This window comes from Falco punctatus (assembly GCF_963210335.1).
Source record: "Falco punctatus genome assembly, chromosome: Z".
NCBI classification, from domain to species: domain Eukaryota; kingdom Metazoa; phylum Chordata; class Aves; order Falconiformes; family Falconidae; genus Falco; species Falco punctatus.
The window spans coordinates 49,044,883-49,060,914 of NC_137586.1; the positions used below are offsets into that span (position 1 = coordinate 49,044,883).

General features: G+C 41.6%; 1 protein-coding gene across 5 annotated transcripts; it reads right to left on the bottom strand.

The window, feature by feature from the left end:
- Window positions 1-346: 346 nt before the first annotated feature.
- NFIL3 (nuclear factor, interleukin 3 regulated) lies at window positions 347-15,392 on the bottom strand. Of its 5 annotated transcripts, none has more exons than XM_080373157.1 (3): window positions 15,176-15,392; window positions 14,075-14,197; window positions 347-4,366 (listed from the first exon to the last, which is right to left on the bottom strand). In XM_080373157.1, exon 3 carries the CDS (start codon window positions 4,178-4,180, stop codon window positions 2,804-2,806), a length of 1,377 nt encoding a protein of 458 aa, XP_080229283.1. In that variant the 5' UTR covers window positions 4,181-4,366; window positions 14,075-14,197; window positions 15,176-15,392; the 3' UTR covers window positions 347-2,803. The 5 variants fall into 5 exon arrangements, with proteins under 5 accessions (XP_080229283.1, XP_080229284.1, XP_080229282.1 ...); XM_080373158.1 differs by lacking the exon at window positions 15,176-15,392 and adding an exon at window positions 14,332-15,096; XM_080373156.1 differs by lacking the exon at window positions 14,075-14,197.
- Between the last annotated feature and the right edge of the window lie 640 nt (window positions 15,393-16,032).

Consider the following 16,032-nt stretch of genomic DNA (forward strand, 5'->3'; position numbering starts at 1 on the left):
CATCTTTCCCAGTACCATGTCTTGAAGGAAAGCAGGCTAAAGGTAGGGAAAGAGAGGGGGTGGGGGTGGGGTGTCTGAGTGAGGGGCCATCTACACCGCATGTACACTGCAGTGAAGCTGTTGACAGTTGCATCTGGTGAAAGTGCAACTGTAGCCAAGATCAGGGCTTTCTATGTACCACCCACACTCCTGCACTTTGTAACCTCACAACGCCTGTGGAAGATCCTCCAAATACTTGCTGCAGAAATACTGAGTTCAGCACAGGAAGATTCGTCATCAACCGCAGCTAACACCTCTGTGTTGGACTAGGATGATGAATGTAATAGAAAGTCATGTTGTAATTAGATCTGGTTTTGAACAAAAGACAAATTATTTATTTCTTTCTTCAAATGAAGCATAACACTAAGGTATAAAGGGAGTATAAATAACATCTGATTGTGCTCCTAAGCTCCATGCTATAACTTTCTTGCAATGACATCCTTCAACAAATTAACTACATCATTACTGTTAAGTATTAATTGCACAAAACAGATACACAAAATATATAATGAGCTAGAAAGAGGACAACATTCTTCCATTATGACAAACAACTCTAACAAGAAATGGAAAAAAAACAAAAACCAATAGATCTAGGCTTACACAGATGGCAACACTGAGAGTTTTAAGTCCTCTCTTTTAACACATTACATGTGATAAATAATATGCAAAATATTTAAAGAATTTTATTGTTGCTTACAGAAGATACTTAGCAAGCAAAGAGACAGTAGTAATCACTGCCTCATGTCTCATATCCCCATCATTCAATGCAAATTTTTACATTTCATGCAATAATCCTGAGCTTATTTTCAGTAACATTGAAATGTCATCTATATTAATTACCAAATACATACAGAGCCCAGCTATGGGGTCCATTGTATTATTAAGGCATGAAAAAAGAATAACAGTTTATTAACTCTGAATGCCACAAATACAGCATAGCAGTTAGAAGGCTCAAAAAAGCTCAGAAAGTACCAGTGATTTCTGTGCCAAGGTCCTCCCAGAACGTGACTGTGAATCATCAGCTCCTGAAAAGGTACAGAATCAAATCCTGGTCTTGCTGACATCAGGGAGTTTTGCCATTGCCTTGACTGCTGGACCAAGCTTCAGAGCCATTAGGAGCGACTCAGACTCCTCTTCATATCCCCAAAAAATTGACAAACTTCCTCTCACTCAAGTCAAGTATGAATTTAAAAAACAATACCTACATATTGTTTTCTTAATTAGTATTTTAATTCTATGGAAAGGTTCCATTCATTATACAGTATGGCAATTAATAAAAAGCCTTTTCAGAAAAAGCTTAATTGTTAGTCTGATATATTAGTATGTTAAAAGAAGGGGAAGTATCATGAAAAGAACCTCTGCCAAGTCTATGTTCTATTTATAAATTATTTTAAATTTTAAAATGAAAGACTTTGGTAAGCCAAACCAAGGATGTGTGATGCAATTGTAGTCTCTGTGGTTCAATGGCTCTTCTCAAAGACAAAGAGCATCGCAGCCCTGTCCAGACATAAAGTGAAGAACTTATCATCTGCATAAATTGTAAGGGGCTAGTAGTATCTGGATTGTGCAGTTCTTCACACAGTCTTTATTTTACATGTAAGAAGTTCTTGCAAAATGCTCCATAGTGAGACAGGGTATTCCAGTTCAGTTAACCAAGCCACTGAAACCAAGGCCAAATTGGTTCTACAACTTGCTTACAATTGCATTATGTCCCACACTGGGAACTAAAACAGCAGATAGTCTCCTCTAAGTTTGCTACTACTATTGCCTGCCCCTTATATAAATATTTGCCTAGTTGAGCTCAAACTTTACAGATCCAGTAGCCTTATCCTTCATCTACAGGTGACCCAGTCTGCCAAGGAAAGAACCATGGTATACAAGAGGAACAGACTCTTTTATGCAGCCTTTGTGCATACTTCTTTCCACATCTGCACCCCTTGCACACACAAGCCAACCCTTGACAGAGATGGTGTTGTCCAATTCTTACACTGCAAGGCTCTGAAAACTTTGCAGATGCACAAATCCAACTTAAATAACTTCATCTAAAACATCAAGTTACCATATCGAAAAAATGGTTCATCACAATTAACCATTCAGGAAACTCATTACTGTCTCATTTGAGACAGAATGACAAAAAAAGGTTGCTGATATTAGTTACTGGGTTAGAATTTGTATGGTTTTTGGTTAACTTCCACTAATAAATAAGTTAAAGAAGGCTAAGGCTATAAATCGGTACTGTTTCACTTATAAATATTCACTTTATTTCTATTCTCTTCTAAAAAACGAGTTAAGGAAAAAGGTGGCCAGAAAGATTACACATGTTGTAAATTGTAATTTGGTTGTTAGGCTGTAAAAACCAAACGTAAGTGAAATTGAGCACAGTGTAAGAAAAAGCCAGTTTTTAATTAACAACTTATTTACAAGTTCATAAAATCAACTGAACTGGAGTAGATGTTCTATGTTTGTCACCAATATTTTATTGTAACTGGTAACTTGCACGCTTTATAGTAGAAGAACAAAAAGAAAATAGAGTTCACTATATACAGCCTTTGTACAGGCTATTTGACTATACACAAGGCATAGTGATCATGACACAACCTAGTCTTCATAATAATTTGTGCACAAAAAGACACCAATCAGACATTACGTGAACATTACAGTGAAATGACATCACAAGTCCAGTGAAAATTCCGCATAATACAAAACATGTTGATCTACTGCAAATGACATCCTTTAAAACAATAAGCCTTTATTCAGTAGTAACTTAACCAGAGTCTGATGCAGAGATTTGTTGTGTAGTTATAAGTCTTTTAAGTGACGCAACCTCTGCAGATAAGCTTGCTATGCCCTGCTTCAAATACAGGTTCTCTGACTCAGAGACATTGTAGATATTGTCTTTTATTTCAACAACTCCAGTTTTGCAACCACTCTGAATTTTTACATTGAGTTCCTTCTGATGCCAGAGTTCTGGTTTAAGTGACCAGTCTTGGATGTTAGTCACTTGAACCGAGAAAGGAGTGTGAGAAGAATGCACCAAGTTTTGTGCACCATGCTTTTCAAGCTCAAAATGTCTTTTTGAAGACATGTCAATGGGTGATGACAATTTCTGTGTTGCTTCATAGTCATTATCCATTGCTTCCACCTTAACTTGCATGGCTTTGGCTTTAATTCGAAGCTTGTGAGGCAAGGCTGAAGAATTCACTTCTGGAACTTTAACTGTTGCATGAACATTTTTATGTTCAACTGGGGAATGGATTGGACCCTTAGGAACCTGCTGTTCATCTTCTCCATCAGATGACTTTCCAACTACACCATCATCAGTTTCTGATGTTCTGGGGGAATTACTGGAGGACCTATTAACTTGCAAGAGAGGAGGAGAATGTGAGTACACGTTAAAGGTAGCTCCCATGTAGTTTGGATATATGGATGCTTTATATGAACCTCTGTCATCTCTTGTCTCTCTCTCCAATTCCATGGGCTCTTGTTTTATAATCTGGAACTTATTTTCAGGACTTCTGCAGTTGCTTTGTATACGACTTGGTTGAGTATGCTCTGCAGATGATATTTCAGACACATCAGACATTGAGCTTTGAGGAGAGTGTTTAATGACAGAAATACAACTGCTACCAACTATAGATGGTTCATGTTCATCTGCAAATGAGTTAATATTTGATTTGGAACTCTGATAGTCTTGGAAATACACAGTTGTTGAGCTACTGAGTTTCTGTATCTCTTGGGCATAGGCTGCAGAACTAATTAAACCAAACTTTAGCTTCAATGAAAGCAGCTCTGCCTTCAAAGTGGCATTCTCCTCTCCCAGTGCAATTAGTTTGTTCTCTAAGACAAGGTCATTCAGTCGCCGTTTTTCACGAGATCTTTTGGCAGCTTCATTATTTTTTCGCCTCTTCTCCCAATACATAGCATCTTTCTTTTCATCTGGAATGAATTCTCGCTTTCTCCGGCAAGCTGAAGATTTGCTTTTTCCACTACTTGCTTCAGTAAGTAGTATATCTTCATTTGTAGACAATTCTTCAGACACTTCTGCTAAAGTTGACTTAAGTACCATGATTTTGTCCACATTGCTACTTGTGTCAACAGGTCCGTGTTCCTTTTTAAGGGTCTGCATTTTTCTCAGCTGCATCAGAAACAATTTGTAGAAGATCTACAATAAGCAACAGAGCAAGCTATTTCCCCAGTATTTCTCACTCCACTTGATAAATACAGTAATTTTAAATCCACACACATTCTTCCTTTTCTTTCATAGTCTCAGACAGAAGTGTCTAGAACCAATTTTCTTAGCTGAGGAAACAGGAATCTTCTTAAAAACCTGGAATAAATAGAGAATTTGATTACTATCTAGGAATTGCAGGTTCAGGACATGCAAAAGTAGTTTTTGATAAAAAAAGACTAGCATTTTGTTCATTAAATCTGCTGAAATATGAAGACAGCTCGACATTGAAAAAACTGATATTCTAAGCTTTACGATACCTACACAGCAAATTTACTTCCAAAAAAAATTGTAATATGATCCATGCAAAAAAAAAAAAAAAAAAAATCAGTCAAAATATTTTTGAGTTTTGATCCTACAGTAATGTTGTCACAGAACTTTCCATGATAACACTGACCAACTGAAGCCTCCAACAGTTAATACCGCAGGACACCAGGCATGTTGATGAGCAGCCCTGGATAGTATCTTGTTCTTCATATTAAAGCATCTTTTCTGAAAACAGCTGTAGTGTGTGACTTAAAAATGCCATATATTTGGGTCCTTCATGGATTAAAAATAACATGCACATTTATAGAAGGTGGAGTGCTTTCTATTGTCTTAAAATAACACCACTATCCATTGAAACTATTAAAGATTTAATTACTGGTTTTGCATCCTATAAAAAAATATATCTATGCATATATAGTTATAAATACACAAATGCTTATACACACACTTGAAATTTTAAAATGCCTTTTTTGATCAATCATATCAATTCAAACTAGTCAATACATACACATAATTTGGGCAAATATCTAACTATTAAAAAAATACTGGCAAGGAAAAAAGTATTAGGTAATTTTTTTCTTGTCTTACAAAGAAAACTTTTTAAATCAGTATTAAAAATACATTAGAGATGTAACATTTAATTAGTAATTTGCACTTGAAAAATAGTCTTATTACATCAAAGTAAAGTTTAATACCATTGAGGCATGTGTACCTTTAGAAAATACTGTTTGCATTAAAGTGGAAGTTTAGATATAAAAATCTTACCATTAACAAAGGAAAACTAGCTTAACCTTTAGCTTCAGACATTTTAATGATAAATTTGAACTTAGCATTTAAATTGGTCTTCGTTCTGTTTGGTCCCTCTTAATGTAAAAATACTTTATTCTCAAAAGACCATTTAGTCTTGATCTGAGATGTAGCTTCTCAATATCTCATTTTCTACAGTCAGTCATGTTTCTGGTAAAATACATGTAATATGCCAAGTGCTTTTATAGAACTGACTATTGAGTCAACAATGATTCTTGCCTGTACAGCAACAAAAAAAAAAAACACAACAAAACAACAACAAAAACCAAAACAAAAAGAGTCAGCCACTTCAGATTAATGTCACTATTTATTGGGAATGTTTTCACAATGACTAATGAAACTAATTTTAACATTATCAGTTGGGAAAGTTATGAAAGAATTAATGAATTGTATTCTGCCAGGTTCTCTTGTCTTTCCCAGAAGGCAAAGAGGAGTGAGTGATGTAATAACAATTAAGCAGGGTCATAAAGACTCAGGTTTCAAGCTGGGTTCTGTTCCATCAGACCATGCCAACTCTTCTGTCATGAAAAATTAACACATTTAATAGAACAGCTAAGTAGAATTTCCTAAAATCCGTGGTTAATTACTGACATGTAACTATTTGTCTTCGATAACACAGCCTTAATGGAAAATAGATTTAGAAGCCAGCCACACCAAAGACAGCATCTAATATTTTAGTGCAAAAGCAGCACCACAAATTGCCATGTTTGTAAAGGAGAAATGTATCTCTAATGTACAAGCAATTATATAGTTAGATCCTGATCCAAAATTCAAATCAGAATCAAAGGGAGCTTTCTGTCAAGTTAAATAGGAGCTGGATCAGGTTTAAAAACAAAAATAAGCCCTACAACAAAGCAACATCCATTTGTCCAAACAGTCAGCATAATTTGATTTGCTGAAGAATCTGTATAGCCATTCTGCCCAATTTCACTGCTACACGTAATCAGTGGTTAATATGCATATCATTTTAAATCTAGTGCAACTCACTAGTTCTAAAAAGAAAAATATCATTGTTGAACACACGGAATTTAAAAATTAAAAAAGGCCACAGGAATTCTTGTGACATTTGTAGAATATTCGATCTCTGTAACACGACTACATTAAAAGAATAACAATACTGGGATTTTATTTCATTATCCTGTAGCACTGAGAATGCACAGCTATTGATCCATAATTGTCTTGATATACTACAGCCACTGCATTCACTTGTATCATTAATAACTTCTGCATTTCTGTACACACAGCTTCTACGGCGAACAGCAGGAAACAGTATAACATGTCTGAATACCTATGAAATCATCACTTGCCTCTCAGTATACATCTCAGCCAACTGTCACAAAAATCAAAAGAGTTCAAAACAACTTTTGTGTCATTTCAGAGCCTTACAAATACAGACATCTTACTGCATTTAACAGTACTAGAGAGCTACACTCAAACCCAAATTAAAATATTTATTCTCTTAGAAAACGGATACTAACATGCATTCATCACTATTTCCTGTATATTTATCTGCCATATACCCTGGAACATCTACACTTACTCATAACAGTAGCAACAGCAAGGAAGTACTTACAGGATTTGTGCATATCTTAAAAGAATGAAACTGTACCTACACAGATTTAATCCAGCCTCTTTTCCTCTATATTCCAATCTTCCATTTCCCCACAAGACTGTTTTAGGATAAGAAATACGACTTTGTGAATGTAAGAACACCTGTATAGTCTCCAGCTCAAAGTGATCACACTTTGGCATTTGTCCAACACTGTAATCTAAGAAAAATACTAATAATGACAAAAATAATGATGATAATAATGAGAAAAAAGTTGTTGGCTTGTTCAGGGGGGTTTCCTAAAGGAATGTATCTTTATAGTTTATCAGTATGACCATCTGTGTATCAGTAAAAACTCAACTGCATGTGCAAACAATCTCCTGCAGCCTAACACTGGCACCGAGCTGCACTTCACAACCCAACAGCCTGCAGAGTTCATGTCCCTTGTGTTCCACGGGACTTCTGCAGTCTGAGCCATTCCAGTGTATGACCTGCTCACTGTAGCACTGGTAACTCCCGTCTTGGCCAGTCTCTCTCCTGCACACACTGTTCCTGGCACAAACAGACAGAACGTAAGTAGCATGCAAAGCTACATCAAATATTAATTGTGTATCAAAACAAGCACGTTTTTGTGTGCAGTATTGAACTTTGCTGTCTTGTCAGAGTCCAACAGTAAAGCTGTCAAGACAGATGTTTAACCCACTGACATAGTCCTACTGGTTTGCTATTTATGTAGTTAGTTCTAATGCCATTGCTTTAGTGAATTAGCAAAACAATATATCTTTACTTCTTTCTACATCTTCCTTCAGCACTTTTATCATGAGAACTGGAATTGCTGCTTAACACACAGGAGTCAAAGCCCTTGTTTATGAATATTTCTTCATGTGGATCAGCCCAATGCTGTCTGTAAACCAATTAAATTCCATCTGATGATAATGGTAAAATGCCTTCAGTGAAGCCAGCCATTTCCTTCACTTGCATTTTATAATTCCACTGGAAAACATCGGTATTTACACATAAATTAATGAACTGTAATGATTCCTCTGAATATATTTCAGATTCCAATATTTTCCCTTATGATTAATTTTTCAATTGCTTTATCACTCCCTCGTAAAGTGTTATAAAACCAACATTTAATACTGCCTTACATTAGTCACTGCTAAAGATATATATGTATATATTCTTGGTTGGTTGATGTTAATGGCATTGAGTGACAATTCAACAATGTAATAACACTTGACCCTATTAACTTAATTACAGACCCAGTCTTGCTCCCCCAGCAATTTTTGCCATTGGCTTCAATAGAAGCAGGGTACAATTCCAGATCCAAGTATTAATGAGACTGTTGTATAGAACTCATGCTATTGAAGCAAGAAATTATGTATGCAGTAATCATGAAAAATTAATTTATCCATGGACTTCAAAAAATACTTCAGTGAACTGATTGTGTCAAATAGTACATTAAGGATTAATCCTGGGGATTTGTGTATTCACACTCTAATAATTGAAAAGTTTCAGAAAGTTGAAGGACAGGGCCACAATCTTTCTTTTCTGTGTAATTTAATCACACAAGTAATTTCCACTTTAAAGAATGCACGTGGGCCTTCCCACGTACATGTTTCCCCACAGAGTAACTCCATATTATTCTTGGTATTTCACAAAATAATTCATGCTACCTCCACACCTAATTTTTCAAATGTATCATAGAATGAGACAACCAATTGTTTAATTCTATTGCTCTAATATTTTGATAGGGATTTCATTTAATTTCATAAAATCACATTTCTACCAGCTGGATGCTCAACCACAATTCACTTTTGTATCACCATGTGTCCAAAACATTTCTCAGTCCATCAAAATGGAAGAAAATAATGGCACAACTTCTTGTTTTAGAAAAAAAAAACAACACATGCCTCTATCGCTGTCGGTACTATAGGGCAACCCGCAAAAAAAAAATTAAAGCTCATTACCAATACGTCTGTGCATATTTTCAGTTGCTGTCGTCCACATTTTGCATAGGTATCATTAATTATATTACTGCTACCATTCTGTCACAGGTTATCTGTTTTGAAAATCTGTCTACATACCAGAAAGGCTGGTGTACAACCTGCTCAGATACCAGTTTGCAATCCAAACTTTGAAAAACTGAAGCATATAGTTTGCACTTCATATTCAAAGTGTTTTAAAAACAGTTGCTATCTGTCTCAAGACTTCTATGAGGTACAGAAAAAATATCATCCTCACTGCACATGCAGGACAGGAGGCAGAGTTTAAGCTTAGGTCAAGAATACACAGCCTGCCTAAACACTGCTGAAATACTTCAGAGCTATTCTAACTCTACCGTTTTTCACAGAAAAAAAATATGCCATGGAATTCTGCACCTCTCAGGTCTGTCATAAGTCAGAAATCCTCTCCAACAGAGGATGTGGCCTCATTCCAACCTCCACTGAAATCCTTCAACATACTTTTTCTTGCCTTTTATCTAGTACCATTAGCAAAATTCTATTACTGTTGAAGAAAAGCTCTAATGCTAGCTCCACTGGAATAGGATATTATCCCTAGAAAAGATTTGGGGGCAAAAGGGTCTAGAGAATGTAGAGCAAAAGAACTTAAAACTTTCTGGGAAAAAACTAGGTGACTACATTTTATGCCATGACAGACAGGTTATCCACAGTCACAAAAGGGAAAAGCATTTACAGTACAAAAGTTACCATCAATTACTGCCATTATACAGTTACATTCATGGAGACCACAAATCCATTACAATAGCACTGAGCAATGCAGAACTATTGATCTTGTACACAGTTCCCCTTCCTTACAACTTCATGGGCATCTTAAATGCTTACCGTTTCAGGATCAATGTGTAATTAGGTCAGTGGAACACTGATGATGATAGCTTTGTACAAGATGACCCATTTTTGCTAAAATGTTGATCATCTTATTGAAAGAAAGTAATGGGAGATGTCTACACAATGTAGTCCACTGGGAACATAAAAAAATTATTTATTATGCCCCTTTTCAAACAAATATATATAAAAAAATGAATAAAATAGTCATGAAACTTGGAACACTACTGCACCTTCATATTACCCACCCCCAAGCTGTCCAACCCCCAGAAAGTTGATGTCACATTTAATTTTTACAGAAGACTTTCATTGTTAGGAAAACTACTTAAGTTACTGTTTATCTTAATATCTACAAATTAAAGTACAGCCTTCTTTCCAAAGGTAAATTACACATATTACGCAAATAAAAATATTATTTGGAGAGCAGGAAACATACGTTAGAGGTAGCTGCTGCTCAAAAAGGTCAGTCAAGCTTAATAGGTGCAAATTTGACCTATATTTTATTCCATTTCCTTAGGAAAACAGTATGATTCTACCAGATCTGTTCAATTTTTCCCAAACAAGCTGTTTACTGCTTTGTTTTAAAGGATGGAAAACAAGATCTAACAATGTTACCCAACATGCCAGGAAAAACTCTAAAACTAAGAAGCAAAGGAAATACAAATATAACTTAAAGGAAATACATATATAACTTATGTATTTAATTATATACGTACAATAACTATATTTTGTGTATGTGCATATAAATCATGCCATTTGAAATAATCACATCACTTTCCAGTACTTTTAATAAGACCCCAATAGAAACAATGGTTACTGAAGTTACAGTACTATGACAGTATGTTTCTGCTCATTCCAATAGCTACTTGACAGCAGGAAAAACTAGACTGCAAAAAGCTGTAACTTAATTAATAGTAACAATGTTCTGGAAATACAATCTCAGCTTTCCCTCAGTTAAGAGCCATAAAAAACCCACCAACAAACAAAATCAATTGTTAATTATTCTGACAACAAATGTTTTTTTATTATTGAACTACGATCTTAAAATGCCAAGCATGGACCAGAGTTTCAGATGACCTACATTTATAGAGCGCTATTTAAAGGCAACAGAATTATGTCAATTAATCCCAGCTGATGTTCTAAGCATGCATCTTGTTATATAACAGCTGAAGTACAAATATGTAAAACAAACACCACCTGTAAGATGTCGGTATCTACCACTCATTGCAAACAGAACAGAGAATAGCAATTTTTAGAACTCTGGTTCTGTGAGATGGTCCAGGCAGGAAGATCACTGCCCATGCCAAGCACCATTTTCTTTATTGGGTTGCGTTCTAGTCGTAAGTGGAGGTCTTGCAGTATGGGCACCTATACGGCTAATGGCTGTGCAGCCACCTCTGTGGCAAAAACTGGCTAATTATTCAAATACTTCAGGACAGACTGAAAATTACACCAAGATGGAGCAACTCAAGAAAGGCAAAAACTCCCCCAATCTTAAATAAGGTATTATTTCTGCTAGAAGATAGATTTGTGTAGTACCTGTCACTAGACCCAGTCTCATAGTATGCTAGTTTGGGCATGGATCAATTCAACTCACGAATTAGAAAAAAAAACAGGTTATCTAAGGAGGTCTTAATAATAATTAATTTCAGATCCACCTTTTAACATAGTGAGTTTTTAAGGCAGTTGTTTCTATCACATTTTGAGTCAAGTCCAAGTGTGCCGTTGCTTACACAATCTTATTTTTGACAGTCATGCTTAGCATCACTATTAAACAGCTACATATACCTTGTTTTCTAAAAATAAATAAATAAATAAATATTTTTTCAATTATTTTCAAACACTGTAAAATACTGTAACATGGACTGTCATTTTCTTTTAGAACAGACTGCAAGAATTGGCCATCTATTTGCATTTTTGTTTCTATTACATATCCTAAGCACATTTATATCTCATAACTGGCTGTAATGATCATGGCAAGGTCACCTAGAAGAGTCAATTAAGCTGATGAGTCAGATACATTGCTTAACAGTGTGTAATAAGACTCAAACAGAGGATTTTATTGTTCATGTTATTGCATCATAGTGATGTTATAACAGCAGCAAGATTGCTGTCTGGAAAAAAATTATTGCATAAGGACAGTTTGCATAACTTTTTTAAAATAAGTCAATTTAAAATGAGCTAAAGGTTTACTTTATTTATGAGTTTTATTTCAAGACAAAGGATTGAAAAAAGCAGCATGGTACTGATACCTTTCACAGATTCTATTTAGACTTTATTGCAATGTGCAACAGAAAGAATGTCTGTACGTTCTACAAATTTCAGCCAAAGCATGGCAAATACTGTTCCTTCTTAGGATGAGATAAGCTGTGAGGAGGTCATGTAAGTTCATATTGCTCATGGGAAGACTCTAAGCTTTTTGACACCTTTCAGATCAGTTCCTTTAGGAAAAAAAAACAAAAAACAAAAAACAAAAAAAAACCAACTAGCTGACCCCCCCCCAAAAAAAAAAACCAACCACAAACAAAAAAAACCCCGAACAGCAGAAATTTGAGGCTTTGAAGTTGAATCCAGGAAGCTCGATATTTTAAAAGCTAGTTAAAAATCCTTTGGAGAATGAGTTAAAAATATAGAGTAAATAAAAATGGAAAGTGGAGGCATATCAAACTGAAGAGCGTTAGCACTTCAGCAGTCAAAGACATCTGTAACACAAGAACTTCTATAACAATAACAGTTAGTGCCAATGATATTAAGGATCTTTATGCAGTAATCTTTGAACTTGCTGGTTTAAATCAGGTCTTTGGGCCAAAACCCAAATCTGTATTCATTCAAGTTTCCCATCAAAGTCAACATTTTGATTGAATAAGGACCATAAAAGTGATACACAGCAATATTTTAAACAAGGGTCTGGACTGAATTAATTATGGAGGGCAAAGATGACTCAAAGTAGGTTACATACACAGGAGCAAACACAATGAAACTCAGCGCAACCATTCAAGTTACAAGGACAAGAAAAAAAAAGGGGGGGGGTGTGTGGTATTTTTAACACAACAATAAGTCTCAAGGCAGCTTCACAATCAAAGCTGTACTTGACCCCAACAACCAAGCAGCAGAAAAGTTTATGCATGTTATCAAGAATATCGCATTTTTCAAAATATGTTGCTGCCTCTACCTACAGCAGGTATACCAAACCTAAAGACAGCGTCTGGGGTACTTGGTTTGGACTTTGGAGGTTTCAGTCACAAGCACAGTGATGTTGGTTTCATCTACTTAGAGGACCATTTCAGTCGCAGGCACACACACACACAAAATATAATTACCTAATCTTGAAAGCCAAGCTGTTCACCAGCAACTTCCAAGCTATACTCCCGTTGGCGACAGGGCATAAGCTGACCCCAGAGCACAGGACGTCCAGCCACGGCTGTTACCACTGCAACGCCGAAATGACTTGGCAAAAATAACCGAATTGGGCAATGGCCATTTTTTTTTTTTTTTTGGTTCGTTGTTGTTGTTGTTCCTTACGTAAGGAGAAAGCCGAAAATACTCGGGTCACGGGAGCGGGGGATGTGCAAGGCTATCTCACGCCTACCTGCGAACCGTACCCCTTCCGCAGGGCAGGGAGGCGGGCAACAGCGCGGAGGGGGAGGGGGGGGGACGACACACACGCACGACGATGGGACCTTTGTCTGGCGCTCCCTGCCTGCAGGCGACGGTGGGACAAGGGGGAGGACGGGTGGGGAGGTGGGGACGTTGTGCGGGGCGCGGTGCGGGGCCGCCACAAAGGCTGCCCGGCTGGGCCCGGCCGCCCCCTACGTGACCGGCGCCGCATGGCGCCCAGCCCGCTCCCCCCTCAGCACGGCCCCGCGCTATCAGCCCGCCGACACCCACCCCCCCCGCCCGCCGCCGCCCCAGCCCAGAACAAAGGGCTGAGGGGGAGCGCCAGCGCCCCCAGCCCTGGCTCGCCCGCCGCCGCGCCCCAACGGCCACCAACGGCTCCCAACGGCCGCTTGGGGAGACGGCGACCCCCGAGCGCGGCCAAAGCCTGCGGGGAAGGTGGACGCCGGATCGGGAGTCGCCTACCAGCTCCGCTCCCCGCCGAGGCTGTCACACTGACCTACTTGTGGCGCTGACGGCGGCCCTCGGGGCCCGGCCCCGCTGCCCCCGGGTGCCGGCGGCACCTGGCACCCCCCACCCCGCCGCGGCCGTCAGGGCACAGGCGGGACGGCTCTACCTCTCTCCCCCGGCGAGGCTGACATCTCCTAAACACCTTCCTCTCCTAAATTAGACGTTCCCTTTTTTTTTTTTTCTTTTAAAGAAACAGCAAGTGAAAGCCCGTACCGGAGAGATGGCTCAGCGTCTGGGCGAAATGCCTTCCTAAAAATACAGCCTTATCAAAACGTCTCTGAAGGCGTGGAGTTAAAAAATCCGAGCAAATGGCCTCGAACGTCTACGCGCACAGCTCTGGAGAAAAGACCAGAAATAGCACATGAAGCCACAATTGCTAAAATGCGATGGGGCTAAATATAGACGGACACAAATCTCGTTTTAAGGCACCCGGCACGCAGCCGGCGAGCGCGCCTTGCCTCCCCACTTACCCAGTTGTCTACTTCCCTTATTAAACGCACTTTAACAAAAACTGTTACAGTTACGGGTTTCGGGGGCTTTTTTTACAAGGCGAGATTGTCCTAGTTTCTTTGTAGCGAGATTATAAAATCGCATAATTAGCTCCCTCTTCCCAGCCCGGCTGCCAGCAAATTCTGTGGTTACATAATGCAACATTTCCAGGAACTATTATGCGATCGGTCCCGCAGCGCCTGAAAAACAGCGACAAAAGTGACGAAAAAGGCTGAGGCAAGCGCGGCTCCGCACGGCGTGGGGACAGGGGCCGGGCCGCTGCCATTAATCCCGCTCGCCCGCGGGCAACGTCCCCCAGCACCGCCCGAGAAGGGGGGTCCGGCCGGCAGGCTCCGGCAGCACGCAGCGCCCGCCCGTTTGGGGGCCGAGGCGCGGCTGGCGGTCGGGGCTGTGCCCCCGGCACCGCACCGCGACCGCCCGCTCCCCGCCGCCACATTATGCAACGCGGGAGAGCGGCTCCGCGGCGGTGCCCCGGGGGTCGCTGTTGGGAGAGGCGAAGGGGGAGGGGGGGGTGTAGTGCGGCACGCTGGGAACGAGCACCCCGGCGAGGGAAAGCTTCTGGCGGGCACGCTACGGGCTGCCCCCCGCGCCACCACCCCTCCACCGAGCCGCCCGCCAGCGCGCAGAGCCGGCCCGCCGGGCGGACCCCTCCCCGCCCCGCGGCGGCCGGAGCCGGCTGGGCGCGCATTATGTAACCGCCGCCCGAGCCGAGCCGAGCCGACGCGCAGTAGGCGCCGCAGGCCGGGCGGACACGCTAACTTAGTACCCGCGCACCGCTCCGCACAAGTACGCGCGCCTTCCTACCTGCAGCGCACCGCGGGGCGCAGAGCATCCGCCGCCCCGCGCCGGGCCGCAAGCGAGGCGGGCGGGCAGCCGTGCCGTGCCGCGCAGCGCAGCAGCGGAGCGGCCGGGCGGGAGCGTGCGGCGGCGGCGCGGAGGGATGTGTGTTAGTAGGTCAGGGCTGCGCGGCGCGGGGATCATAGCCCGCATGCCAGCCGCGCCGCGCCGTGAGTGGCGGCCGCGCCGTCCCAATCGGCGCCGCGCACCGCCTGAGGACGGCCAATGGGAACGGCCGGGGGCGGGGCGGGGCGGGGCGCGGGGCGGTGTGTGGTACAGTAGGTCTGTGTGCTGGCGATTGCATAACCGCCGGCGGGGCGGGGGGCGGCGCGGGGCGGGGGGGGAACGGGGGGAAGAGCAGCGCGGGGGGCGCCGGCGCTTACGTAACCGCCGCGGCGCGCGGGGGGGGGCGCTCGCCCCGCGCAGTTTCCGCAGGGGCGCAGCGCCGCGCCCCCTCCCCGGGAACGGGAACGGCGGCGGCTGCGCGGGGGCTCGCGGCGGAGGCTGAGCGCCGCCGCGCGCGGTGCCGGGGCGAACGGAGCTCGCGCAGCCTTACCGATGCCTGCGCGCGTGGCGTCATCAGATTGCATCTGTATGGCGTGTAAATAGCAGCCCCGCAGCCCCGGCGGGAGCGCCGCCGTCTCGGGGCAGTTGCACAAGAGCCGGGAGCCGTGCTCCCGAGGCACGTACCTGCCGCCTAGCCACGCATACGGGCAACCCGCCGGTGGGTCGCGCGACGGCTTCGGCTCGCGGAGAATAGTAACGACGGTGTAACAGCGCGAAGGGGGAGCACCGGGGAGGAAGGAGCCCGCCGCCGGCGGCCG